Here is a 27,131-nt window from a genome sequence, read left to right as displayed (position 1 = left end):
TTGTGCCGCTGTTGTGAAATGTCCATGCATGCTTCGGATGGAGTGGAAGGAGCAAGTGTGTGTATTTCTGCCACGCTAATGCCTTGCGACAGTGCGCTTGTGTGTGAGCAAAGGGGTGAAGCTGGGGGTGGGGTGATACAGTCTATGGGTCTGACATATTCAACCGAAGGCCACGTCAAGCTCATGGCTCCGACTGTCAACTCCATTTCCCGCACTCTCATCCGCCACAACCGAGGTCTTAAGAAGCCGGTGTCGTGGCAGGTTGACCGGCACGTGCTTCCACATGCAGCTGTAAACACTGGGATCAGAAGTGAGCTGATAAACTTCTGTTAGCCCCCCAATGCCGGGTCCCTGGCGGTTCGCTGTGGAAGCAAATGTTGTTTAATCAGTCCGGCATTTGCACACTAAACAGGTAAGACGTGGAAACGAAATCAGTATTAAATGATAAGTTTAGCCTTTCACTCTGCTACTGGCAGGCCTGGTTAAATATTTCACGTTGGAAAAGGCGGGGTGGGGACTTATCCAGGCTTACTGTCATTGTCAAGAGAAGTGCCTGCAGAGGAGGAATTAAAGGCTGCACAAAATCTTACCACAGCAGCAGACTGGAGAAAGTCAAGACGTACATATTCGAATCTAGATTTGAAGGATCCATTAGAATTTAAACCACATATTTGGTCTGAAGCAAAGTCTCCTCCTTTTTTAGGAGGCTATTTAGGTAATGGCACCTTCCATGGGACATTAATCTGTGTAATTAGGTTTCAGCCTCGCCGTGTGAAATAGATTGCTCTGGCATACTTCACTCCTCTGCAACCTGTACCTAGGAGAACTTTGGTGAAATGAACATTTTTTGGCTGTCCACCTTCCAATTAATTTCCTTGCCAACCCAAAACATCCATCAGCTCCTATAAGGGGAGATTACATCAGGCCTGATCTGATCCAAAATAAGAGCTGGCCATGCTAGGCCTGCTGCTGTCCGGATGATGACGCAGCAATATCATAACATGTACTGGAAGACTGAGAGATGCTCGAGACTGAGAAGTCGGCATTAATGAAAATCTATTTTCGAAATGCATGTTACAGATCATATCGTGAACCAGTGTTATTTTAATGTCATCAATATACTACTATCATTTTTGTTATCATTTTTTTTAATTCAATTTAATAGTTTCTGTTTTCACTTTAATTGTAAAGTTTTAGACATTTTGTGTGTTTTATCATATTAATTTTTTATATATCCATATTTTGTAAATTTTTATATATTTTTAGTTACTTTAGTACTTCATGTTAAATTAAACGGGAAAAAAAGAAATGTGGCCTTGGCAACTTGCTGAAATAAAATGTGTTTTAATTGTATTTAAATTAGTGCTGTCAAATGATTAATCACGATTAATTCCATTTAAAATAAATGTTTTTGTTTACATAATATATGTGTGTGTACTGAGTATATTTATTATGAATATATTAACACACAGTATATATTTTGAAAATATGTATATGTATATATATTCATGTAATTTATATTATATATAAATATATTTATAAAAGTAAAATTTCTCTTAAATATTTACATGCTTGAGTGTGTATTTATATATACATAATAAATGTACACAGTACACACACACACATATATATATATATATATATATTGCATAAACATAAAACTTTTATTTTGGATGTGATTAATCGCGATTAATTGTTTGACAGCACTAATTTAAATGAACTTTTTTATGGTTTTACTTTAAGCTAAGGATAGTAACTTAGGGAAAACGAGACTTCTTTTGTGACGTTTACATGACTTCTCCAATCATTTAATCCACTTAAACTCCGCCCCTGTAAACTCACGCCAAAATCTCAGTAGCCAATCAGCCTTAACAATATAATAGCGATAATCCATTACGCTCTGATATATGTCACATTCTGGAAGAAAATGGACACTATTTCAGTTTCAACTGGACTTTAAAGGTATAATTGACCCCAAAATAAAAATGTGGTTGTCTTTTAATCACCCTTGTGTGTGTATGAGGACTTCTTTTTTGAGGGGAAAGCAAATATTGAAAATCGTAAAAACAGTTGTTTTGGACCCCATTGACTTCAGGCATAAAACAGTTGAAATATGAGAAAAGTCATACAAGTTTGGATCAACATGAGGGTGAGTAAATGATGAAAAAATTTTAATTTTTGGGTGAACTATCCCTTTAAACTGTGATTATTTGAGGCTAACAAGCGATTTTCGTACCTGACAGCCATTTATTTGTGTGACTTTTGTCAATTAAGCAAGTTGAGATCTTTCATCCCACTGCCCTGGTGGACAGCTTAGTCAAGCTGCACTGTTCAGTGACCTTTTATAGTATAATGCTGATTGGTTAATGTGTCCCTTGTGGCCTAAACGTAACGTTAACTTCACGCATGGACAACCTTTGAGGTGCAGCTGTTCTAGATCTCCAAACGAGCGCTGTCCTGAAGTGTTGGCTTCAGAGGGATTTCCGTGTAATCTCTTTATTAGCACACAGCCTGTCAGCCTCGATCACTGGTGTTGTTGTGACTGAGCCCTGCTGTGTGGGAGGGGGTTCTGGGTGCCAAGGTCCCAGCCAATGGTGCCCTATCCTGTCGATTAGCTCCATGCTATCTCATTAAGTTACTTGAGTACCTTTGCCCACTTGTGTTGGCAGGACACAGAAATGGTATCTGAAAACAACAGCTAATCATTGTGAAATTTTTCTTTTAATATTGATCACAGAGGCTTCAGTGCAGCCGCTGTCCATCATGCAGAGCATGAAACGTGAGCAGACATAGTTCTGATGCCAGAGTGATGTCTGAATATTGAGTACCCTATAACCAAACAGTCAATGAACAAATGAAATGAGATGGTTTCTGAAATAGGATTATTAGTACAGTACATTAAACTGTGCATAAAGGAAACAAAAACAGTACAGTCACCATTGACATTTCTGAAACTAGTAAAAACAGTATGGAAATGCTGTTAGTTTAGTAAGGGTGACCAGGGAGCAAAATATAACATTGAAAAAACGATTATAAATGTTTTAAATAAAAAGTTTTATGGTGTTATTAATGTTAATGGTGTTACTAAAATAATGAAAAGCACTGGAATGCGAATTGCTGGGCCTTCGTCCACATTTCAGCTAAATGGTGCACAAACAAAATGCTTTTTCTTTTCTCAAGCGTGGCAACTCCCTCGACATAAGCAAGGCCTGTTGTGGTCAATGGCATCATATTAATTCTAAGCAACCATCGCAAAACTGAGTTAGTGATGCTGCCTAATCAGAGTCAGGTTGTCCCAACTCACATTTTTTGCATTTTGTGATACACATCTGCCCTGTCAACTATGATAGCAACCGCAAGAGCGAGTTAGAAGCTCAAATTAAAATGCGTTTACACTCATTAAAAAATAAAGAAGTCACATTTAGTTCAAGATCATGCAAGTTATGCATCCCAGATAAATTCATTTGTATGTTTTATTAAAAAGCCATCTCCTCTTCTTTCATAGGAACTATTATCTCATGATTCTTTTCCACCCAGTCCATATGCTTTTTATATCAGCAATTACTGCTATTGTAACAGCAGCCCTGACCTTCAATACCTTGGCAAAGTTCAAAAAATTCTATTTCCTCTAAAGGTTTTATTGCCACAGAAATCCTCCCTGTTTGTTCATGTCCTCCTCAGGTGGATACCAGAATTTATTTGCTTTCAGTTTATAGGCTCAAGGCTTGCAGCAGTATATGGTTCAATTTGAGGCTCTGCTTTTGCCAAGTAAATAAACTCATCATCAAACAAAGACAGGCTTGCTTACCCATGCACACACTTCATTTTCTGCAGCATTGACTATAGTTCAACTCCCAAGAGCTCTGAATGGATCGAGATGAGGTTGAAAGGCCATCTGCAGACGTTTCCAGCGAAGATCATTTGTGTGCTAATTGAATTTGAAACATTCTTTCATAATCTTTTTGAGTGTTCGTCTCTGGCAGCAGCACAAAAACCCCTTTCAGCTTGTCCAGCAAGCCAGAGACAGAGAAAGACACTGACTGCTTCCCCCAATGAGAATCACACGGCGTATCACTCTACACGCATTCCATTGTCACCATCCACAGCCAGCCACTTGTTTTCACTCATCTCTTTTATTTTACAAGTCATAAAAAGTGGATAACAGTGCAAAACAGATCCTTGATGGGCTCAAGGGCTCGTCTTAAAGCTTGCTTGTGTGTCTTCTTCATTGGACTGATGCGAACTATTAAATACAGTGCAGAATGCCCTTTTTAAAAATAAATGTTACAGCGATTACAGTATACAGTACAGTGGTTCTTGATCAAATATTGCATATTGTGATGCAGTATGAAATGTTCAGTTATATTCTTTCTGTACAAAACTCGTTTTTTAACAAACAATCAAAAATCTTAAAGCAAGCACTCACATAGACACACCCCTTTTATTCATAAACGATCTGCTTTTTAAATTATTATTATTATATTTTTAATTTGCATCTAACAAACCTATAAATAACTGGTTGGCCAAAAATGCTTAATCTGTCAGTCAACAATTCAAGTAAACATGCTCAACATGGCAGTTTTAAACAGAGATGCTTCCAGAGCTGTCAAATCAATGTAGTTTTATACAATTCACTCTGACATTGTGAGAAAATTAGTGTCAGAGCAGAATTAAGTGCACTTGTTATATTAGTTTGCACTCATAAGTTTTGATGGCCTTGAGTCCAAGCATATTTAAATCTTGTGGATGGCACTTAAGGACACTTTTGTACAATCCACGACCAAAGCAACCCTGGTTGTGCATCCAAACAGATATAGAGACCCACTCTGTTTTCAGGTGACATATGCTTTCATAGAAGAAAAAAAAAAAAAAAAAACCCTGAAAACAATCCCATGTGTTCTTACTAAACTGTTTGCGGTTATTGCTTGTGTCTTCAGGTGGGAGGGGGTCCTTTGTAATGTAGGGCCAGGTGAAATGAGCGGGTCAGAGTATTGGACTGATGGCATGATGTATCGTGGGGCAAGATGAGGGGCCAGATCACCACAGCAAGCAAGATGGCAAATAGGAGGACCAGCAGTGGTGCTGAGGCCTTTCGTATGTTAAAAAACCTCAAGGGCCCCAAAAGCCAGGAGCCACTGTGCCATAATCTGCCAGCAGAAGCCTTCGGTCCACACAGTTCACTGGAAACAGAAATACATCATGATAAAAGGTCATTTTTCAGAAGTTATAGACCTGTTCTCTGCTATGGTGATAATTGGCAAAAAGCAATGTTGTTCAATCCTGCTCCCGCAGAGTTTATCTCTAACTTGCCCTGGAAGTTTTTTTTTTAGTAATCCAGAAGGCATTGATTTGCTGGTTCAGGTGTGTTTAATTAGGATCAGAGCTAAACTCTGCATGATTGTACATCCCAGGCATAAATCAATTTTCATTTACACAGTTTAAGTTTGGTATGCATTGGTGAGCTAGAACTGCAAGCCAAGTCTGTCCTTAAAGAAACTCTACTGTATTCACTCACTGAAACTTTCAGCAAGATTTAAACAGTCAAAACTAATATCTGTGTCCTTGCTTCATGTTTAAGTCCATTTAAATTGATTAATCTGACAAAATTGGCCTCACTGGTAAGGGAAGCATATGACTTCACTTTGTCAAATGATTCTCATTGCATTTTTTGCAGTCCGATAGACCTTAAACATGCCTTTTCTGGACACTGCCCAAATCACTGGCTCAATGGTAAGAATCTTGGGTTCAACATGAAATCTGTTGTACAAACAATATTGAACCCCATTAACTTTCACTGTATGGAAAAAAACAAAACAGTTGTTGTTCTGCTGAAGAAATAAAAGTCAGGTTTTTTGACTGAATTATCACTTTAAAAATAGTAATAGTGTGACGTATTATAATTCAAACATAACCCTTCTATTTGAATATATTTTAAAACAATTTACTCCAGTGATGGCAAAGCCAAATTTTTAGCAGCCATTACTCCAGGCTTCAGTATCATGATCCTTCATAAATGCTGATTTGCTGATCAAAAACATTGCTTATGATCAATTTTAAAAACAGTTGTGCTGCTTAGTATTTTTGTATATGATGTAATGTATATGATGAATAAAAAATAAAAAACAGTATTTATTTGGAAAAAAAAAAAAAACTAACATTATAAATGTCTTTACTGTCACTTCCAATCAATTTAATATGTCCTTGTTGAATGAAGTTATTAATTATTAAAAAAAACTTTTTGAATGCTAATGCATTTCTAATGACTATTTTCCCCAGCTGTTTACAGAAAAAAAAATTATAAATTACTCCAGGTGCAATTTAGCACTAGAAAATACACAATGCCTACCATAATAAATCAACCAGCTTATAAATCAAATTCATTGAAGTCTGCATAGGAACACACTTTCTCACCAACTCAACTTTGCATGGGTGTTGTCCTCCAAAGAGTCGGGGAAACAAAGTCTCTCCTGCTGCCTCTAGTGACAGAGAGGGACAAGACGATAATAGCTTGAGATTAACAAAGCCCTGCAGGGACTCTATTGTTTACCAGTTCTTTGGCACCGGCGTACATTACAAGTGCAATTATGTGTGGGGTGTGTTAAGAGGTGTAAATCACATCATAAAAATCATGCAAGGCGCCACATTTGCTACATATTAACAGGCCTGGCTTTAATCCGCAAACCCCAGGTGATCAGAAAAGCAGTTGCAATGTTTGTAACACATATGAAGGGTGTTTGTGCAGAAGGGGCGTACGTGTCTGTGTGAGCGAGATATACCTGTGGGTCTTCATGACGTTGGTAAGAGTGATGCTGGCAGTCACATGACTGGGATGGGCGGGGGGTGGAGCACGTGTGCGGTGGGTAGGGGCGTCTCTGGGGGAGCACGCTCTCTTGATACTCAACTCCCTCCTCCTCCTTTCCGGACGGCAGAGATGAAAAACTGGAGCACGCCTATAAAGATTCACAGAAGCAACAAACACTTTCGATTGCCAAAGAGTGGACAGCAGAGTTCTCACTACATGTGACAGCTTCGCTATGCTACAAAAGGTGCTTGTAAATCGAAAGAGACAGGCTCCATTAACTAATAAGTTTCAAGGCGGCTCTGTCTTTTTGTGCTCTCTGTTTTGCTCTCATTCTTTGAGTCCTTTAATGGGACCAACAGATTCGCTGCCTCGTGTGACACATTACACAGGCGCTCTTGGCCCTTATGCAGCACCAGATCCTCACTATGTTTGTGCCCACAATTATGGCATCCATTATAGAGCGGTGGGTCTTTTTGCCATCCCTGTAAAGCTGCCAATTAGCCATGAGCGCTGAGAAATTACAAGAGGCTCTTTGAAATGGAAATGGTCTCTCTCTCTTTCGACGGTTTTTCCAAGGCTTCGGCAGGCAAATCGGCCTCTGCATCAGTGCAGAGGATTCTCTTTCCCAGAAACCAACGTCGCCCCCCTCCCATCTCGCGATGAGCTTTTTAAGTCAAGATGGTACGGATTCATTTGAGATGGATTTATCATCACATCTGAATAATGTGTGTTTCATATTTCTTGTAAACATTTATTTTATGATATCCCTAAAATAAGCTTTTACCCACAGAAATATTGATAAATGATAGATTTATGAATGTAGATTTAAACAACACTTTGAGAACACAAACAGGTCTTCAGAAAGCCAGTGTGACATCTATTAATGGTGGAAAAGCAGCATGATGACTATTACAGAGTAGAGACTGTAATAATGCACACAGACTGTGACTGCAGTGTCTAGTCTTAATGAGATTTGGCAAAAAATTCTCCATGCGCAATTGCACTATCCATTCTGCATTTATGACTGCAGTACTAAATATGTACACCGATGAAGCAGAAATTAAATCCAGAACAAAACCAGCAAGTTATAAAGACTATAGATGCAATGCAGTGTAGAAGAACATATATAATGAGGTTCCAAAAGCCCACTAGTGCATTTTTGTGATTTAATGCAATTTGTATTATTATTTTCCCCCATTTCTTATTATATTATCAGCATAAATTTATTCCCAGGTTAAATAAAAAAGTACAAATTAAAGCAGTCACAAACTTTGGGAATTTAAAATATATCTATTAAACATCAACCGCTAAAACTAAGTTCACAAGAAATGTAGAAATTCATTTTCTATCTTGACATTTTGTGAGAGACTGTCCCATTGACAAAAAGTTGAATGGTTTATATAATTACTATAATTAATGGCTATATAAAATGTAGTCTAAATGTATTTGATGGTCTAATGATTTTATAATCTGTAATTCATTATAAACACACGGGCAGCAGCAGCTAAGTAAATGACACTGATGTACCTCTCTGGTATTAACACAGTCACTTTGCATCCAAAAATTCAATAGTATTGACATCAAGCTAATGTCAAAAGTAATCTGCAAGAGCCATGTTTTTGACAGACAGTGTAATGAGTAGCATTACTCACAGAGCAGATTAGACGTTTATATACACTACCGTTCAAAAAAATGTTTACGTGTTTTTGAAAGAAGTGTCTAATGCTAACCAAGGTTGCATTTATTTGATGTATTATATTTTCTGTTTTAATATATTTTAAAATGTAATCTATTCTTGTGATGGCAAAGCTGAATTTTCAGCATCTCTACACCAGTCTTCAGTGATCCTTCAGAAACCATTCTAATATGCTGATTTGGTGCTCATAAAACATTTTATTTATATATTTTTAATAATAAAACTTATTATTATCAATGCTGAAAACAGATGTGCTGCTTAATATTTTTGGGGAAACAGTGAAACTTTTATAATAAAGAGGTCAAGAGAACAACATTTATTTGACATTTAAAGTTTTATTTGTATAAAAGTCTTTACTATCACTTTTGTTCAATTTAAAGCATTGCTCAAATAAAAATATGACCGAATAAAAGCATGAACTTCTTTCAAACTAAAAAAATATTTTGAACAGTAGTGTATAATATAGAACCTTAGTAAGGCCTCCCTAATCACAGGTCCCAGAACAACATTCCTAGGTTGTAAGAATAACATCCAAACTGTGTGTTCTCACAAAGCAAAATATACCTGTGGATCATGCTCTGTCTGGACGGCTTTAGAACAAAGTTGATGCGTCTGGCCCAGCCAAGCACTGATGCGCTCAGGGTCAAAGGTCACAGATTCAGGAGCCCTAGTTTCAGGTGTGGAAGTCTTAAATGGTCCGGCATACTGATGCTTGCAAGTTCTAATGACTGTATCCACAACACACACACACACACACACATGCAAAACAGACATTAGCAAAGTCTCTAAGCATAAACAAATCAGGACGAGGCAGTGAAAAGAACACCTGAGGCTGACTGTGGATTAAACAAGATATATAACATAAAATATCTAACTCCTGAATATAAGCACCAGATATAATATTTGAGAAGTAGCTGCTGCTCTGAATGGGCTAAATCACAATACAGAGGCTGAAAAGTTTTGAGATCTTTGCATATCATGACCCTCATAATCGAGGTTTTTGTGGCTCTTGGCTATTTTTCAAGGATATTAGAAAACAAGCCAAATTGAGTGCAGCTCTTCCATGATTATCGAGTGATTAAGCTGTGACAGGGACACTGCCTTCAGTGGATGGCACCAGTCACATTGACCAATCAGGAGCCATGGCTTTACCTGGCACTGGCATCTGGGGTGGGGCCGCATTCTCTAAGCTCTTCTTAATGCTCTGAAAAACACAGCAACTACATTCAGCATTTACCGACATTACAGAAATGCACACATGCATGATATTCATAGTCATTTTTAGCATCAAGGCTTGCTTCTATACATAAAGATGCATTTGTTTTCAAAGTAATGTCCTTTAATGCAGGGTTTTTAATCTAAGATGCCACGGACCACTAAATATGTTCATCCTTATGCAAGGGACCCCAATCCTAAAATTCAAAATGCAGATATTTAGTTTCATCCATTAAAGATCCAATTTAAGCTTAAAAAAAAAACTAACAGAATTACGTAAATTATAATAGAAATTAACTATTTTCCACTCACTATTCTAATGTACGGTTAGATAATTTACATTTCTTTATTTAAATGTATTTATATTTATTAATTTACTTTAAATCATTTATTTAATCTTATTTCAGATTATTTATATATTTAAAAATGTTTTCACTGATTTTTTTAAAGACTCAATTTATACACAAACATTTATAATAATTATATTCATTTATGAAATGAAAAATTAAAATGATAAATGTGTGTAAATATTTGTAGAATATTTCTTATTTCTGTTACATAATTACATTTTCTTATACTCATTAAAGTTTTATTTTTTGTAAACTATAATACTATTATAATTCTGTTAAATTTATTTCAATTTATTTATTTGAATCATGTATTTAATCTTTTTATTTATTTATATGGGTGTTTTTTTTTTTTTTTTTTTATACACAGGACAAATTTTTCCCAAAGACCACATAGAATTCCCTTGCAGCCCCTAGGGGTCCTGGATCCTAATTTGAAAACCCCTGCTTTAATGCACTTTAGCAGTAGAGTGGTTAATTTGTTTTAAAGTTAAATCTGAAGCCAGCTGTGTTCAACACAGAAACAAACACACCAACTAACACAAACATGTAACCATCTATTTGCATGTTACATACCCTGCATGCACACGTGTGCTTATGTCTATGCACGCATACAAACACAGTGACCAGTTTGTGATCTTTTCAGTTGAAAGCCCCCAAAAAAAGACCATGCAATCACTTCATTTGTATTTCGTTGCTAGATGGAAAATGTATGCAAATACACTATATTATACATTAAAACATGGGCTGTGGTTTCTTGGTCCATAATGTAAATAACGATAAGATGAAGTATGAGCTGTCAGATGGACTTACTGGCTGCTTGATGCTGACAGCAGCATTGTCTGGTTGCGAGTCCACAGGACTCATGTAGACTCTTCTCCTCTGAGGATATTTGGCTGGTTCATCTGTGTAAGGCACTCCTGAGAGGAAGAAAGAAAATGTTGATGCTCCAGATGGGTAAAATTTACAGTTTCTGTGTTTAAGAGAACAATAAACCACTAGAAATGTATAGCTATGAAATGCAATAAACTCATCAGTCCTTATTTGGGGTCATGATTATTACATAATGGCCTGATTGTAATTCACATGTGAAGCATAAATGCCTCTGCAGCACCTGTGATGGTTCACACCACATGCACATGAAAGCATAAACAAGGTGTTAATATGCATAGTGAATGCAAAACGCTCCAGTTTCAATTTAATATTCACTTGAAATGATGTGTGGAAAGTGAATTCAGGACAGAAATATATTACTTTTGTAAAATATTCTAATAATCATAGCATCAGCAATAGCAGACATCAACAATAGATAAACAGCAAACCACAAAAATAAATCAACATTACTACAATTTAATAATAATATTTAGATTGCCTGGGTTTTAAAAAAAAAACGATGTGGACCTTGATGTTGGTAAATGATATAAAATGGAAATATTAAATGGAAAACAAGGAAAGATTTCTTAGATTTTTTTTAAAACTAAAAGTACTGTTAAAATGAAGATTTTTTTTTAACTATTTAGTAATAAAAGAATTAAATGGCAAAACTGCATAGCAAAATGACAAACTTAATCTAAAATGAAAACAAAAACAAAAATAAAAGCCAACTCAAAATATTAATAAATAGTATATAAATAATAATAATAATAATAAAAAACTGCTATGCATTTCTGTGTAGGATTTTAAGTTTATTGTTAAAAAACAACAAGGTTTGCGTCTCAAGCTTACCCTGTAAATAACTGGATCACAATTATTCAAATGTCATTTAATCCCCAGCTAAAATTTCATGGTCACCATTAGCCCTGTTTACAAGTAATGGACATGGAGTAGTTTGCTTGGAGGAACCATTGGATTGTATTACGGGGCAATCCCTACCTGCAGCTGCACTGAAGGAGGACGAGTCTGTGCCATCATGGGAGATTGAACCACCAATGTCCACTGAAGGGTCCCACTCCAGAACCAGGTGATCTTGACTGGACTGAGGAAGACAGGCCTGAGACTGAGGTGCCATGCTGCGGTCTATAAAACACTCATCCTCCAGCATACTCTCAGACGGACAGCCAGAATCAGGAGCACACAGGGCCCAGTCCTCCTCAAAAACCTGCCACAGCACAAGAAACATAAATAAAACATCTTAAAACTAGTGCAGTCAAATCGAAAAATGTAATGTAATGTAATGTGTGTGAACTGTGTATATTTATCTATTTCTTAATAATATCATTGTTATTAATGTTGAAAACAGCTGTGCAGCTTCATATTTTTGTAGGAACTGTGATGCATTTTCAGGATTATTTGATCAATAACAAGTTATGAATAAAAGTTGAACATGCTGATCTGGGGTGTGGAAAAAATTGCTACACATTATAGACATTGTGTGCTTCTAAGCTATGGAAAATATGCAGTGGTAATTAATTCTGAGATGTCTGGTGTGGGACTCTATAAACGTCCTATATCTGACTACAGCATAAAGAATGCTACATTTTTAGCATGTCTTTAAGTGATCCGCTTGGACCTAAAGACACAAAGGCTCACACAAGGAACTTGTTCATATGGACAGTACATGTATTGTACAGTGGCTGCTTGGCTACAAGACAACTATTCAGGCTATTCAGGGGGTGTATTCATGACTTTTCTGCCAGAACGTATGAAGTTGGATGCTTGAGTAGCTTTCCCTTGGGATAATTTTCTGAAAAATGCAACAGCCCTGCTCTGAGCAAGTGAACTTGAGATGGCCCAGATTAAATGATCAAATAATAAAAAAAAAGCTATCAGGGGAATATCAGGGCAGAGAACGGACTCTTCAAGGTTTCATAGTCAATTGTGCATATGGTGTGTGCCAATACTGATCTATGGAGTATTGACCATAAACACTGGCTATACATAGCAGTGCTACTTTAGATATATATTCAGTCAGCCGCTTGGTTAGCCAATATTCTGTGTGGCAAATCAGTTGAAATGATTATACGCACCTTGATTTTATTCCAGTATAATCGTGTAATTGAATTAGATTCAAGTTCAGAAGAGACAATGAAAAGTGTTTGAGGCTTTAAACTGTCCTCACACCTGAATTTAACTAATTTGTTCCCATGCATGGATATATACCAGTCTCATGCTGAGCAGGCGTGTGTGCAGATGGCCCAGGCCCTGAAAGACACGGGTACAGTGGAGCAGGAGTTCCTGCAGCTGGTTCTCGATGGCCTGGGCATCAGCCGGCTCGCTTCTTTGGATCAACTCTTCTCCATGCTGGAGCAAATCATTCAGTCGACCTGCACTCTCTCCAACTGCCTCTTGAAACCCCTGAGAGACAAATACACACACACACAAAAAAAAACAAAAAAAAACAATCATATATGATATACATCCTTAAAATTAAACCCTGAGAGTTTAGTTCCAACCCTAATTAAACACATCAGAACCACCTAATAAAGGTCTTCAGAACTACTCGATTATAATGTATTTAGAACCATTAAAGCTCTATTTATAAAAAAATATATATATAATAATCAAGCTTAGGACCATTAAAATGTCACAATGTAAAAGCTTGGATAAATTTTATAACAGCAGTTTTTCAGTAATGAGGATTATGCATAACATTAAATAAAAGCATTTAATATATTATAAACTATTATAATTTTAATAATTTAATTTTTTTTAATTATAATAATTTTAATTTGTCATTTAAAGTTACGTTTATTTTATAATTATATTACAAGTTGTTATAGTAAAATAATAATTATAAATATTACTGTATTTAAATTATATTTTAATACATTAACAAATAATTTAATATTTTGATACAATATTTTCAACTAAAAAATTAAGAAATTTCATTAAATTCTCAATTTTAATTGTTAATTTTTCATTATTACTTAAGTACACTTAACAGTTGAATGAATTATGTATTTACTTATTTATTTTAAAAGTAAAATGTCTGGACACATATTAACAATTATGACCCATTGCAAACAAACATTAATAGTCCTAAAAGTAGACCATTTTCTTCATGCTAAATACATTCATTTTCTTTTGGGGTGAAATGTGACCTGGACATGTTTCTTAAGACTGACCAACTTGGCCTTTCTGGGATTTGTACCTGCAACTTAGGGGTTAAAGAACTGCACTTATACACATAAACCCCACTACCCAGATGAAAAAAAAAAAAAAAAAAAAAAAAAAAACTGCATGGACAAATCCGGTCGATCCTTGTTTCCTGAAAGTACCTGAAGCTGGTGCATCTTCGAGCAGGTGTCTTTGCCTGAGAAGTGCTCCACTTCAGTCAGCCTGAGGTCCATATCAGCCAGCCACACTGCCATCTCTTCCCTCTGCCTCTCAAAATCCTCCCGCTGGCAGACGAAATGCTGTCGCACACACACACACACAGACAGGCAGAGCATGATTCTGTCTGACCGTCTACACCCTGATGCTGTTTTTAGCATAGACGCAGACTGACAGGGAGACACATCAAAATTACAACAAGGACGTCAATGTGGCAGACAGGGAGCGGAAATGGCATAAACAAAACACAGAAGCCCATGGTAAGGGGGGCATATGCAGTGCATTCGAGCACAGACCAACAGTGCGCCGGGGTCACTGCGGCTGGAAGGACAGAATTATGTAAGATAAACGCAGGCAGAGCAGAAGGCTGTATGGATAAAGATAAAATAGTAAAAAAAATAAAAAAGAAAACAGAAAAGAGACAAAATAGAAAGTATCAAAAAAAACACATTTTAAAAACTGTCTTTTTCTGGTTTTCACCTCCAAAAAAAATTATGCCTTGGGAACTTAAAAATTTGTACACTGTTAAAATAAATAAATAAACAACCAATAAACATACAATACGGTGCAAAAGTCTTCGGCTATTATATATTGGTCTCAAATTTAGAACAAGTTATATTCTAAATTTGAGGTTGATATCTAAAAAAAAAAATTAAAAAATAAATAAAATAAATTTTATATATGAAGAGCTCAGATGCAAAAGCCTCTAAGTACCGTTTAAAATTGTCTTCTAAAATGAGCTTTTAATATAAAAAAATGAATGGCACTTGGAGGCTTTAAATTATACTGATAAGATTTTTAGGCAATTTAGAAATCCCATCCATGTATGGTTATGAAAAATATGCACAAAACATTTTAAAATCTTTATACGAAACATATATTTTCCAAAGCATGTTTTAATCCAAAACTGCAAAATATAAATCAAAACCATAAACTGAAAAAAGTTGTGCTCCAAATTTGAGGTTGATATCTTAAAAAAAAAATAATAATAATAATTTGGGGTGCAATGCCAAATATTTCCAATAGATGAAATTCATCTCACATTCATTTCCTATGCAGTGATTTTTGACTGTAAAAGAACAAGTGTGACTATTTTTTCAGGTCTTTTTTTAACCTTTTTGAATTGTGTTCATTATTTTTTTGTGTGTGTTCAAATAGCAAGTGCCAAAATCTTTACCAAGTACAGTACCATTCTGATGAAGTAAATAAAAATAAATATCGTTTAAAAAAAAAAAAAAAAAAAAAAAAAAAAAAAAAAAAAACACAACACCTCCCACAACAGCACCAAAGGGTTAAACCATGACACCTTTGAGCAGCTTGAGGGTCTTTATATACCTTCAACCTGCGGCACACAGTATCCACAGTGTTGCTGAGCTGATCCCAGCGTTGTCCACAATCCTTCATCATTTCCATCAGCCGTGCGCCCATAGCACCTCTGAACAGGCCAACCAGAGTTCGACTCCTCTGGGTCAGTCCGTCCAGCTGGGTTAAACGTATCCTGGCCTCAGTACGCAGGTTCTGGAAGGATATACAAAAACACAGTGAGATTGTGTGATTAACTAAGAGGTAACCCCCTCTAAACTCTAAAAGTAACCACCAGAAATAAAAAAAAAAAAAATACATCCCACCGGTTCCCTGATTAGCTAAAGCAGGTTATTTTAAGAAATTAGTGCGAGGGGTTAAGAGATGAAGGAGCAACAATTGCTCATAAGAAAAGACAAAAAGATTTACAACCACCATTTGTCATCATATAACAACACTCACGACTCCCCCCCTTCTACTACACACTCAGTAAAAAATCTGCCTTCTACACGTCTGTTAGTGTGTATGTGTCGCTGATTACACTTTCATTGTAGAAAGCGTCAAAATGCTGGCTGGCATGCACTCAGCAACAGACACCTGTAATGACTAATTGGAGATGGTCTTGCACTCTCTCTCTCTCTCTCTCTCGCTCTATAAAAATAAATAAATATAACACTACTTGCCAGAGTTTGGAAGTAGTCTGTCTTTTGGTAACTCAGTTCTAGAGTTTTCACCCTCAGAATATGATCAGACTTGTGACTTTAGCTCTACTGTATTTGTAGGCCTCAAGCTAGTGTCATTTAAATTTGTGTTTTTCCAAATGATTTTTTCAAATTAATTCTTTGGTCAACAAATTTTGTTCAAAAGAGACCACAATATTTCTTGTGTTTGAGGTTTAAAAAAAAAAAAAAAAAAAAAAAAAAAAAAGTGTACAAAAATTACAGTTAAATGACATCACAATTTTTAGTACACATCTATGAAATTATAATAAATAGATTAAAAAGTTACTCATACATCCAAATAACTTAAATACTTGTAAAACAAACATGTCACTAGGTTTTAATTTAAAATATTTTTTTTTATTACTTACATATTTTATTTAATTTTTTTTTTTTTAACAAAAGTGCTTTCAGAAAGGTTAAATTTCAAATTACATTTAAATGACCACAATTTTTAGTATACATCTATGAGAGTTACTAAAAATACATTAAAATGTCATTCATACATGTATACATATGCCTACATCCAAATCACTTGAATACTTGTAAAACTTAAATATTACTAGATTATTTTTTTTCTTATATTTTATTTTATTTATTTTTTACAAAGTGTTTCACTAAATATTTGAAAACTTTTGCAGGGTTAGTTCAGGTCATGATAGTTCATCATGTGACTCCCCAAAAAGTTATATTTTTGAAATAATATTCCATAATTTGTAATATAAAAAATAAATTAATAAATTAATAAATAATTAACTCCAAAAATATATTTAATTTTGTTTTTAAATATTGATCAAGATGTCCACATTAACATGTCACCACTCAAGTGTATAGATTTTTTATTTTTTTGCATGCATTGAAATGAATAAAATGTTTTCCCTAATAAAAATATTTATAGAAGTATATTTATAGATCCTTAGCATGCATTTAAACATTGCATTTTTTTCGATTTTATTTCATCCTTTTCATTATCATGGACACTTATTTGTCATTGACCCTTAAATTAAGCATCTAACTGCATGAATTTAGACCAAACGTCTCATTACCTCATATTTTTGTAACTCCTCTTTTGCTGTGACATACAGCACATGGCTGGAGTTCGGGGACGCTGCTATTTTCTCAGCTGATCGAAGCCAGTCGTCCAAACAGGAGAGTTCTTTCTTGAATTCATACCATAGCATCCACCTCCTCTCCAGCCTGATGGACCAATGAGAAACAGTTAGGTAGAACAACCTGTACAGATCAGTTATACAGATAGGATGCCAATATACATCGACTCACTTGACACAGCTCTTGAGGGAGAAGGAAGCATCTTGGCTCAAGTCTCCAATGGACGAGCACTCAGAGAACTCATTCAAATCATCATGCAGTTGAGAGCTTCTCGAGGGAAAGCAGGTCTCAGAGGACTGTAGGTAGAGACCACTTTGGGGGTTTATATCAACACATGTTTGCTTCTCTTCTCCGTCTTCATCACTTCCTCTGGGGCCTACTCTGGTGTTTCCATGGTGACTGGCTTTGAGTGACGTCTCTTCTAACATCCTGGCATCACCAAGTGCCACCTGTTTACAAGAACACAAAGGGAGGCCAGTTCATTAGGCTCAAACACAACATGATGCACAGACATATTGTGACCCTGTTGTCAAAACGGAGCTCTTTCAGTAATGTATTCTTCCTTATGAGGAGGTAAATGCATTGTGGGATGTTTTCTTTCCTGTGCATTAAAAAAAAAAAAAAACACATTTGGTAGTTGACATTTAATATTTTTGGGAAGCATCTAAAACTATTTTTAACAGCAATTTGCTATTTTATGACTATGCATGCAGCTTATGAACATATTTATTGAGAAAAAAAACGAAATATTAAAAATCCATTTGTCAGTTTTAAAACTAAACTAGTAAAGCCAAAATGTGATTAAAATAGTAAAAAACATAAGTTAGTGGTGACCAGTTAAAGGATTTGAAACAATTTTGAAAATCTTGAATAAATAAAATCTTAAAAAAATTTCATCATAGAAAAAAAAAAGAAATTCATCATAGAAATTAAACAAATTTGAAAAAAATAATAAATACAAATAAAATTACGGCATAAATAGAAATTCATCAAATACATTATAATAAAATTACAAAATCAAATACTTCAAATAGTTATAATGATTCATAAATAAATAAAATACAATAAAATCACTTAAAAATAATTACAAATCATAAATGAGATCATAAAAAAAAAAAAACTGAGTCAATACATGTCAGAAGGCTTATACAAATCGTATACAACCTTAAAATCTCTCATCACAAAAGAATTTCACCATTCATTCACATTCATTTCCTGTACATACACACCTGCTCATTGTAATATAACTGCCATACAATTGTCAATTTGTATATTGTAATTCCTTACCTACTTATTTGTATTTTTTGTATTTTTTATTCTTTATTATGTGTTTTTTGTTCTGTCGCTGTCATTCTGTTGCACTGCGGAGCTTCTGTCACGAAAACAAATTCCTCGTATGTGTGAACATACCTGGCAATAAAGCTCATTCTGATTCTGATTCTGATTCAGTGCATAGAAACCCACAAGTGCAGTATCTGGTTAGAAAAGCTGTGGTTTCTCTGCATGACAAACGCATTAAAACTTCCAGACACCTCAGACATAGAGAAAAGGCTCCTGTGCTCTGGGGTATAACTTCAGCCATCAAGAACCATAAATCAGTTTTATGCCCATTACCCAAAGGAGTTACGACGCTGCCGTCCCAGCCCTGGCAGAAAAAAGCCAAATAGATTTTCCTCACTCTAATACCTGCATAATGTGGCTGACAGAGCAAGGTCAGCGATGCCAGGCCGTGGCTGCTGTCAATCAAGACTGATGCTCCCAAAAAGTGCCTTAGGCTGAGCTCACTGCTGACCTTACAACTAACAAACACTTCAAGAAGAGCTTAAAAGCCTATCTTAGTCTCAACAGCGGCTCATGTTCGTATTTATGAATGGAGTTGCCTTGCAAAAAATCACTTGGGGAGAATGGCTCTTTCAAAACTTTAAGCCCAACCAGCATATAACTCAAAGTTAGATGGGCATAATTCACCTGCAACCTTGCCGCCCACCTCGGCCGCCTCCACCACAGGTACACACCGACTTCAGGCTCAGCCGAAATGACTAATTTCTCAGGGTCCGCTGTGAGTTTGCCCCAGTGGAGGGCATTAAGGCACTGGACTGAGTCTCAAAGCAGTCAGGTTGAAAATCAAAGTCACTGTTATTGCTTTTCTCAAACAGCAGAGAATGTTGCTCTCATCTGAGGAGTAATGGAGTGCAAACACGACCACGATCCATACTCTCTTCCTAACCTTTTCAGAAGTGAACAAACTTATAGCAGGCTGCAGGCCATTTCCCATCTCATTGGTGAGCTTGGGTCTTGAGGAACAGGTGTGGACGCGTGACACCCAACAGGCGTGCAGTGACACAATGACTGGAAATGGGACATTAAGAATCTGATTTCACCCTGATTTTCACCCTGTAGGTCTACAGCACATCCCAGCCCAGATTAAGTTACATATTATAATGTCCTAGCACAAAAACCGAAACCATGGTGATGGTCATACAAGACTAACACATGGTATAATGATACATGAAGTTCTCACAAACTTGATATTTGGCATCCAATCCACTCACAGACAGCTTGACTATGGCAATCATATACATGTAATCCTGGAAGAAAGTCATAGAAAAAGTAGGGTGGTAAATTATTATAGAAAGCAGGATCAGAAAACAGCATGAGATTACATATGTAACAATTACATTAGGCCAAATTCAGACAAACCATCTGTAAATACTAAGCAAAATTAAGTGAATGAAAAATGTATAAAAACAAGTCAAAGAAAAAATATTCATAAATTAATAAAACATAACTCAAAGAAATGTCAATAAAAACACTTTGTAAATAATAAATAAAATCAAAGTCAAAGAAAATCAAATAAATGTGCATATATATGCGCACATATACATACACACACAATATAATCATAACCAATAAAAGTACTCACACAAATTAGTCAATAAATAAATTCAAAGTCAAATGATAGTACAAAAATCTAAATGACATAAATAATATACAATGGTCATAAAATATATATATATATATATATATATATATATATATATATATTTTTTGTACAGAAATCATAAATAAAATAAATATCAAATATTGCATAAATAAATTAAGACCCAAGACAAATAAAGCCTAAAGAATTATTTAAATACAATATAATCATAAATAAAATGAATAAAAATAAATAAAATAAAGACAAATTTCATACAGTAGTTACATTTGTAATAATAATAATAAAACTTAAAAAGTCAAGTCAAATAAAAATAAATTAAACTACTAAATAAATGAATAGATAAACTACTAAACAAAAACACACACCTCACAGGTAAAAGTAACATAAATGTGCCTGTGTTGGTATCCAGTCCGGTCACAGATAACTTGACCATGGTAATTATATACGTGTAATCCTGCAAGAAAGCCACGGACAAGGATCATAGTAAATTAATATAGACAGCAGGATCAGAAAGCAGCTTGAGACACACAAGGATGGAAATGACAGGCCGGATTACAGATGCTTAGTCATCCTCTTCAGCTAGTGCCGGTGGTTTGGCTAGAAACAGATGAGGCAGGTGCATCTGGGGACCTTTCCATAACACAGCCCGCATTTGAATGAGCTGGAGTTGAATAAACACGCAAACTGCTGTCTGTGAGAGTGACGGGGGACAAAAAGCCCTTCCATTTAGGTGAAAGGTGACGCGGGATGAGTCTGCATGTGGAAGCAAATGAAAAGTAATGATGCATTTAATACATCAATTCAGCTCGAATCCATCTCGGCCTCTTATTCAGCTTTTATAGTCCATTTTTCCAGATCACATGACACCTCAGTACAGGCACAAAACACAAAAACAAAAAACTCAACATCGATAACATCATAACACCTTTTTTCTTTCTTAATGGCGAATAAAGCGGCGCTTGTCTCCTTGGTGCTGAATAAAGCTCACGGCAAACGGAGGTAATGTTACCCTTTCGGTGGCCAATGACAATTACTTCGCTCTGTTTATGATAAGCCAGGGAAAGGTCATAACACTCTAAAAGCTCAGACTGTTGCTGTTTTCATCTGAAGCAGTAAACACACATCTCTTGCCAAGCTCAGTGTTCATACTGAATCTCATCTCACACGCTGCCAAGCAAAAAGTAGAACCGACAATTGCAGCCCATATTCTATTGATTAATTTCAGGTGGAGGACAAAAATGAGTTTAACAGCATGTCTAATGACTCTAATCAATCACACCACTGAAAACATCACTGAAAAGCTCTATAGTAAATACTAATTAGACTCAAGGACCAACATTTGAGACGTAAACTAACTTTCCTACAATAACAAACTATGAACAAAGACCACAAGTTAGGATATAATGGATAAAGCCATGTTATTTATGTCAGTAGTTATGAACTGGTGGGTGGTGACCTTAAAAAAAAAAAAAAAAAAAAAAAAAAAAAAGCAACTACCTAACCATACATTTATGGATAGACAGGATTGCTAAATTCTTATCCATGTAAAAAATAAAAAATAAAAAACAAAAAAAAAAAGTGCTATAACTTTTGTTGTTGACAAAGGCAATGCATTTAGTTAATTATTTTTTGTAATATTTTTCATGCAAATTTTGTCACTTGGCAATATGCAAAATACTAATTCTACTAATTTGGCCCAGTATTTTATCCATGTGTTCAGATGATTTAAAAAATGAATTTGTAAACCATTAATAACTTAAAAAATAATACAAAAAAAAAACTAATATACACAAAGTTGTTAATAATAAATGTGTTAGGATTCAAAAAAAAAAATTAAATAATAATAATAATAATAACAGCAGTTAATAATTATTAATAATAAATAATAATAAAATGAATGCATAAAACAACTTATATATATATATATATATATATATATATAAAATAAAAAGTTATATATTCAATATTTTCCAAATGACAACACAATTGCAAATGCATTTTAATATGTTGCCCACGGTAAAAAAAAATTATAATAAATAATAATCTTTTTTTTTTTTTTTTTTTTTTTTTTTTTAAGACTTATGTACAATAAACAAATGTAGAATCGTGTTGGGTCACCACTTAACGTTCAATGTAAATCCTTGGTCCTCATTCAAAACCAGTGGAGAACCAGTGGTTTATGTGATGAACGCCACAGACCGGCACAATTTTAACACCTTTTAATCAGTGTGAGTCACAAAACTACGACAAGCTAAAATAGTTCTTCTTGATTGAGCCAACCTGTTGGGTAAATGTGTTTTTAAATCGAAAACGTGTGCACACACTCCCAGTGAGGTGACAGCATTCCACCCACTCCCGTCTGTGCCATCCCATAGAGGTGACCTGAGGCACATCTGTGTTTCCGGTGATGGGTGCTCACTATGAAGACAGAGGAGATAAGGACCCTGGCGCTCCACACCCTCTGATCCCGAACCCTCAGCTCTCCCTCCCCGTCCTCACAGAGACTGCACTCATTCTCTCTTTGGTGCCACAGGCCCAAATCACAAACAAACAGGCCTTTCTCAGCACCCGGATAGGGAGAAGAGGCAAGTGCCAGGACACCTGATCCGATCCACTACACACACACAAAGCAAGAGATGAACCGGGCCCCCCTCCTCTCCCGGGGCCCCTCGGAGACCAAGCTGTGCAGAAAGGCAAAAGAGCAGTGGTACAGCAAACTCCTGTGAATTATAGTTCATTACATCTAATTTGCCATTAAACAGAAAATGTGTCTCAATTTAAGACCGACTGTGGCCTTAATACTCCTAATAGGAGCTGAATGCTCTCTGAGAAATTGTCAGTATGTGATTCAAGCAGCTAGATCAGCCTTCAAATCCAATCCAGGCTTCTTCTAATCCCATTTACAGCACTCGCAATCTGGTGAGAGTCCTCAAACCGCATCCTCTTGGAATTGCCTTCATTTCCCATGCTTAAGACCACATGCACCGTTCCAAAAACAACAGACGACAAAGAAGAATCTGCTGCTTTGCGACAATATCAAAGGTATAACGAGGACTTCATCCATGAATTGGAGCATATAGCCAAAGGCAAGGAACTCCAAAAAGCGCACTTGTTAAGAAGATGAATTCTGCCGCTCCACATGAAGGCGTCATGGCTGGAGATGGAAAAGATTGTTCTCTCAGCTGTGATTCCCCAGCTAGCAGATGCCTGACAGGTGTTGTGCTCAGGGAGAATAACGCAGACTCATGATGACTGAGGATTCATTCAAGGACAGACAGCAAGTTTTACACAGTAGAATGTCTGTTTGACACATCACTGTTAGAGCCTGAAGCAAGGTCATTCTCTCAGGAGAAAGATAAAGACAGAATGTATCTTTCCAATCACCTCAAAGAGAACAGAATAAACAAAAAAACAACAACAATTACAAAAAACAATTAACTTATTAAAGACACACAATAACATTATTATTATTAAATAATATTTAACATTTACTATGAGTAATATATTGTAATATTTATTAATAATGAATTTATAATGAATGTTTAACTATAAATTAATATTATAATTTTTTTATGTCACTATTATATATTGTAATTAGATACATTATGAAATATACAGTATACATTATTATTTATTATTATTTCTTACACTATTATACACACTATTATTATTGTTGCTGCTATCTGGTTACTTCAAATAGGTTGTGGGCCCTGTGGACCCTTCATCATAATCATCATCATCATAATAATAATAATAATAATAATAGATAAGATATTTTTATTTATTTTGTATAATTAATAAATGTGTATAGTCACTGTCTTATGCATTATATAATTCATTTATTTCTTTATCTAATATTATAATATATACATACACACACACAGTACATTAAACACTATTATTAAAATGTTGATATTTTATTGTAATATGATTAATAATAATGTTAATAATTTTATTAATAAGTAATGTTTGACTGATTATAAACTAATATTAGCTTACACATGGCTTATTGTTTTTGTTTTTTTTACTATTATTATCATCCTCGACTTAATTCGTTATAGCTAACAATGAAAATATTCATGTATAAAGTCAGAGTCAAAGCTAAAAACTACATCACAGATCACGTTCATACTCTCCTGCTCTCGTCATCTGTGCAAGCCTAACAAAACTAGCATTCATCCTTTACAAGTGTTGGTGAAACCTGATTCTTGGTTTTCAAACAAAGCTCTGCTCAGGGGGCATCTGCAGTTTCAGCGAAGATACTGGCCAGTAGCAACAGTGAGGAGAAAGCGCTCCTTTTTACATAAAGCATAACAATGAAAGCCATGAGCAGCATTAGACTGAATGGTCAATTACTACCGATGCATGACGCCATTCATCATTAAACTCAGCATGGTGTCATTCTGGCAAAGAAGTGTTTTGTTGAATGCATCTATACCCTGGCTTGAAACATAGTGGGCCTGGGAGGGGATATTTAGAAAGAAAAGACAAAGCAGGAAGCTCTCTTTTGCCATTTAAAACCAACATACATTTCTTTCAACTAACACTCTTCAAATAAAATAACTTCTGGGGTCTGTTTAAAGCAGGAAGCCACAGAACAGCCAAGTTCAAGCAGGAGAACTTATTCTCTGAGCTCACAGCACTTTCTCCTGACTGCTTAAACCCTAGTTTGTTGGTACTCAGTAATTGAATCATCGGGTTCAGGTCTACATTTGAAAAAAGAACAAAAGACATTGTAAACATCAAATTAGAGGGTATATTGACTGCAAATCGGTTAATTGTTTTTAAAGGGCTCACTGGAAGGCTCCTGGAAGATTGAGATAAGAGCAAGATGTCTAGCAAAGTACAACACTGATTCAGTTCAAGTCATGCAGTCTTGAAAACCATCGATGAAATGGCAGAAAACACAATCAGCTGTCCGAACATGAATTATTACAAATTTCTCAGGTCATTCTGATCATGATGTCATCATGAGAGTTGCCAGTGTGTTTTTTACAACCACAAGGTACACTAAAAATAACATTGTTATGCTAATAATGAAGGCACCACAACTGCAAGATATGCAATGCAAATGATACAAACATCATATAAAGTAGGAAATAACTTCTGTAGATAAAAATGAATGCACACAGACACAGATCTACCAGTAAAAAAGGATACTAATCACAAGTTTGGACACATTTGACTGATTCTTTTGTTTCTCATCCTAAACACTTTTTATCTAAAGGCTATTATGAATAAATGTGTGAAATGTATTATACACAAATATTATTGTGCATTTCTTTAAAACCTTTTTAAATGAGTTGGTCCAGATAGTGTAGGATAACAGTTATTTTGTTGTTGTTGTTTTTAAATCCATACTTAAAAAGTCTTAAAGGAATAGTTCACCCAAAAATGAAAACATTTATTCACCCTCATGTCATTCCAAACCTTTATAAGTTTCTCTTATGTTGAACATAAAAGAAGATGTTTTAAAGAATTCTGAAGAATCAAACAGTTGTTGGTCCCCATTGACTTCCACAGTAAAGAAAGAAATACTACGGAAGTCAGTGGGGACCATCAACTGTTTGATTGCCATCATTCATCAAAATATCTTGTGTTCTTAAATAAAAAAAAACTTAAGTTTGGAATGACATGAGGGTAAGTGAATGACAATTTTCATTTCTGGGTGAACTATTCCTTTAAGTTGGTTAAAAAAAAATAGAGCTATATTTTAGACAAACTGTGGCTACTAAAATGTATGCTAAAATACAAGCTCTGACCTGTTTAATAATGTTGCTCAACACCAATTCCAATACTTCCATTTAACATTTTATAATTTTATAACTTGCTAATCACTATTATTCTAAAAGCATGTTTTAAAAGCAAAAAGCAGGCTGCAGAGGTTCTGTGACCAATTATGGTTGAAAATGCCATTTTAGCCCAATATAATTAATTAGATAAACGACAAAAGATTTTTGACCAGGAAACAGGCCTGGTTTGGACTACAAGAGGCATCACTCAGTGGGCATCAGATGTCATTGTGGGAATAATCAATGGGCATGAAGTATCACATTCAGCAGTAGTCTGTAACCTAATGGCCTGCTGTTGTCAACCAAGTGAGTCATGCATAGCCTGCCATTCCACAGCAACACATTTAAATACTTTGAAAACAATGGCTTATAGACGCGAAACACTTAAACACACCCTTTGCACACAGTCACGTGGGCAACTACAATTAGATTCCCCAAATGTTTATATCCCAGTACATTTCAAGAAAATTCATTTTAATACGTGATAAATAAGGCTTTGTTAGAAAACGTACGCGTACTTTTATAATTACAAACTACGCTGACGAAACAGACGTGCTAAATGCACAAGCGCGGTGTAGAAGCACGTGAACAATGTTTGCAATCGGTTTAAAATAAATAATCGGGCTTAAAAAATTCAGTAGATATTAAAATGTTATGTAGGCTACTCCTCTTAACACTTACGTGCAAAACCTGTCCTAATTCCTGCTTCCGTTTTCTCCTTCAGGGAATCCCTCAGGGTTTCAGGAATCATACAGGTACAAAAGTTTTCATCCTCAGGGTGAAAATACGTCTGATCAGGTTTAAATGCCAGTTATGCTTTACTAACACACATCAAACAAGAAACAACGTTTTGTTGTACGACGAAGTGAAACACTGTTTCAAGTCACTTAACATAGCCATCAGTCTTTTGAGTTATAAGCAAATTGAAATGTCAC

The 27,131-nt window shown here is 35.4% G+C and overlaps 1 protein-coding gene across 3 annotated transcripts; it reads right to left on the bottom strand.

Moving 5' to 3' along the window:
- Positions 1-4,114: 4,114 nt before the first annotated feature.
- On the bottom strand, positions 4,115-27,131 carry LOC109103538 (nesprin-2-like). 3 transcript variants are annotated; one of them, XM_042739678.1, is made up of 14 exons: positions 20,770-20,901; positions 19,989-20,051; positions 17,635-17,912; positions 17,400-17,550; positions 15,668-15,850; positions 14,278-14,415; positions 13,160-13,354; positions 11,933-12,158; positions 10,874-10,980; positions 9,651-9,702; positions 9,063-9,226; positions 6,777-6,950; positions 6,412-6,476; positions 4,115-5,180 (listed from the first exon to the last, which is right to left on the bottom strand). In XM_042739678.1, the coding sequence occupies exons 1-14, from the start codon at positions 20,884-20,886 to the stop codon at positions 4,934-4,936; spliced, it is 2,160 nt and encodes a 719-aa protein (XP_042595612.1). In that variant the 5' UTR covers positions 20,887-20,901; the 3' UTR covers positions 4,115-4,933. The 3 variants fall into 3 exon arrangements, with proteins under 3 accessions (XP_042595612.1, XP_042595613.1, XP_042595614.1); XM_042739679.1 differs by having other exon boundaries at positions 6,421-6,476; XM_042739680.1 differs by lacking the exons at positions 19,989-20,051; positions 20,770-20,901 and adding an exon at positions 26,878-27,131.

This window comes from Cyprinus carpio, chromosome B15, assembly GCF_018340385.1.
Source record: "Cyprinus carpio isolate SPL01 chromosome B15, ASM1834038v1, whole genome shotgun sequence".
In the NCBI taxonomy this organism is placed as follows: domain Eukaryota; kingdom Metazoa; phylum Chordata; class Actinopteri; order Cypriniformes; family Cyprinidae; genus Cyprinus; species Cyprinus carpio.
The sequence above is the reverse complement of the archived record's forward strand: the minus strand, read 5'-3'. Positions and strand labels throughout refer to the sequence as shown.

Coding starts and splice junctions, on each gene's coding strand:
- LOC109103538 (XM_042739678.1), bottom strand. CDS start 20,886: ATGATCCTTGTCCGTGGCTTTCTTGCAGGATTACACGTATATAATTAC. Junction 9,703..10,873: donor CTGTCAGCATCAAGCAGCCA/GTAAGTCCATCT, acceptor TGTGTTTTTCAG/AGCATTAAGAAGAGCTTAGA. Junction 9,227..9,650: donor ACCCCAGATGCCAGTGCCAG/GTAAAGCCATGG, acceptor TTGTGGATACAG/TCATTAGAACTTGCAAGCAT.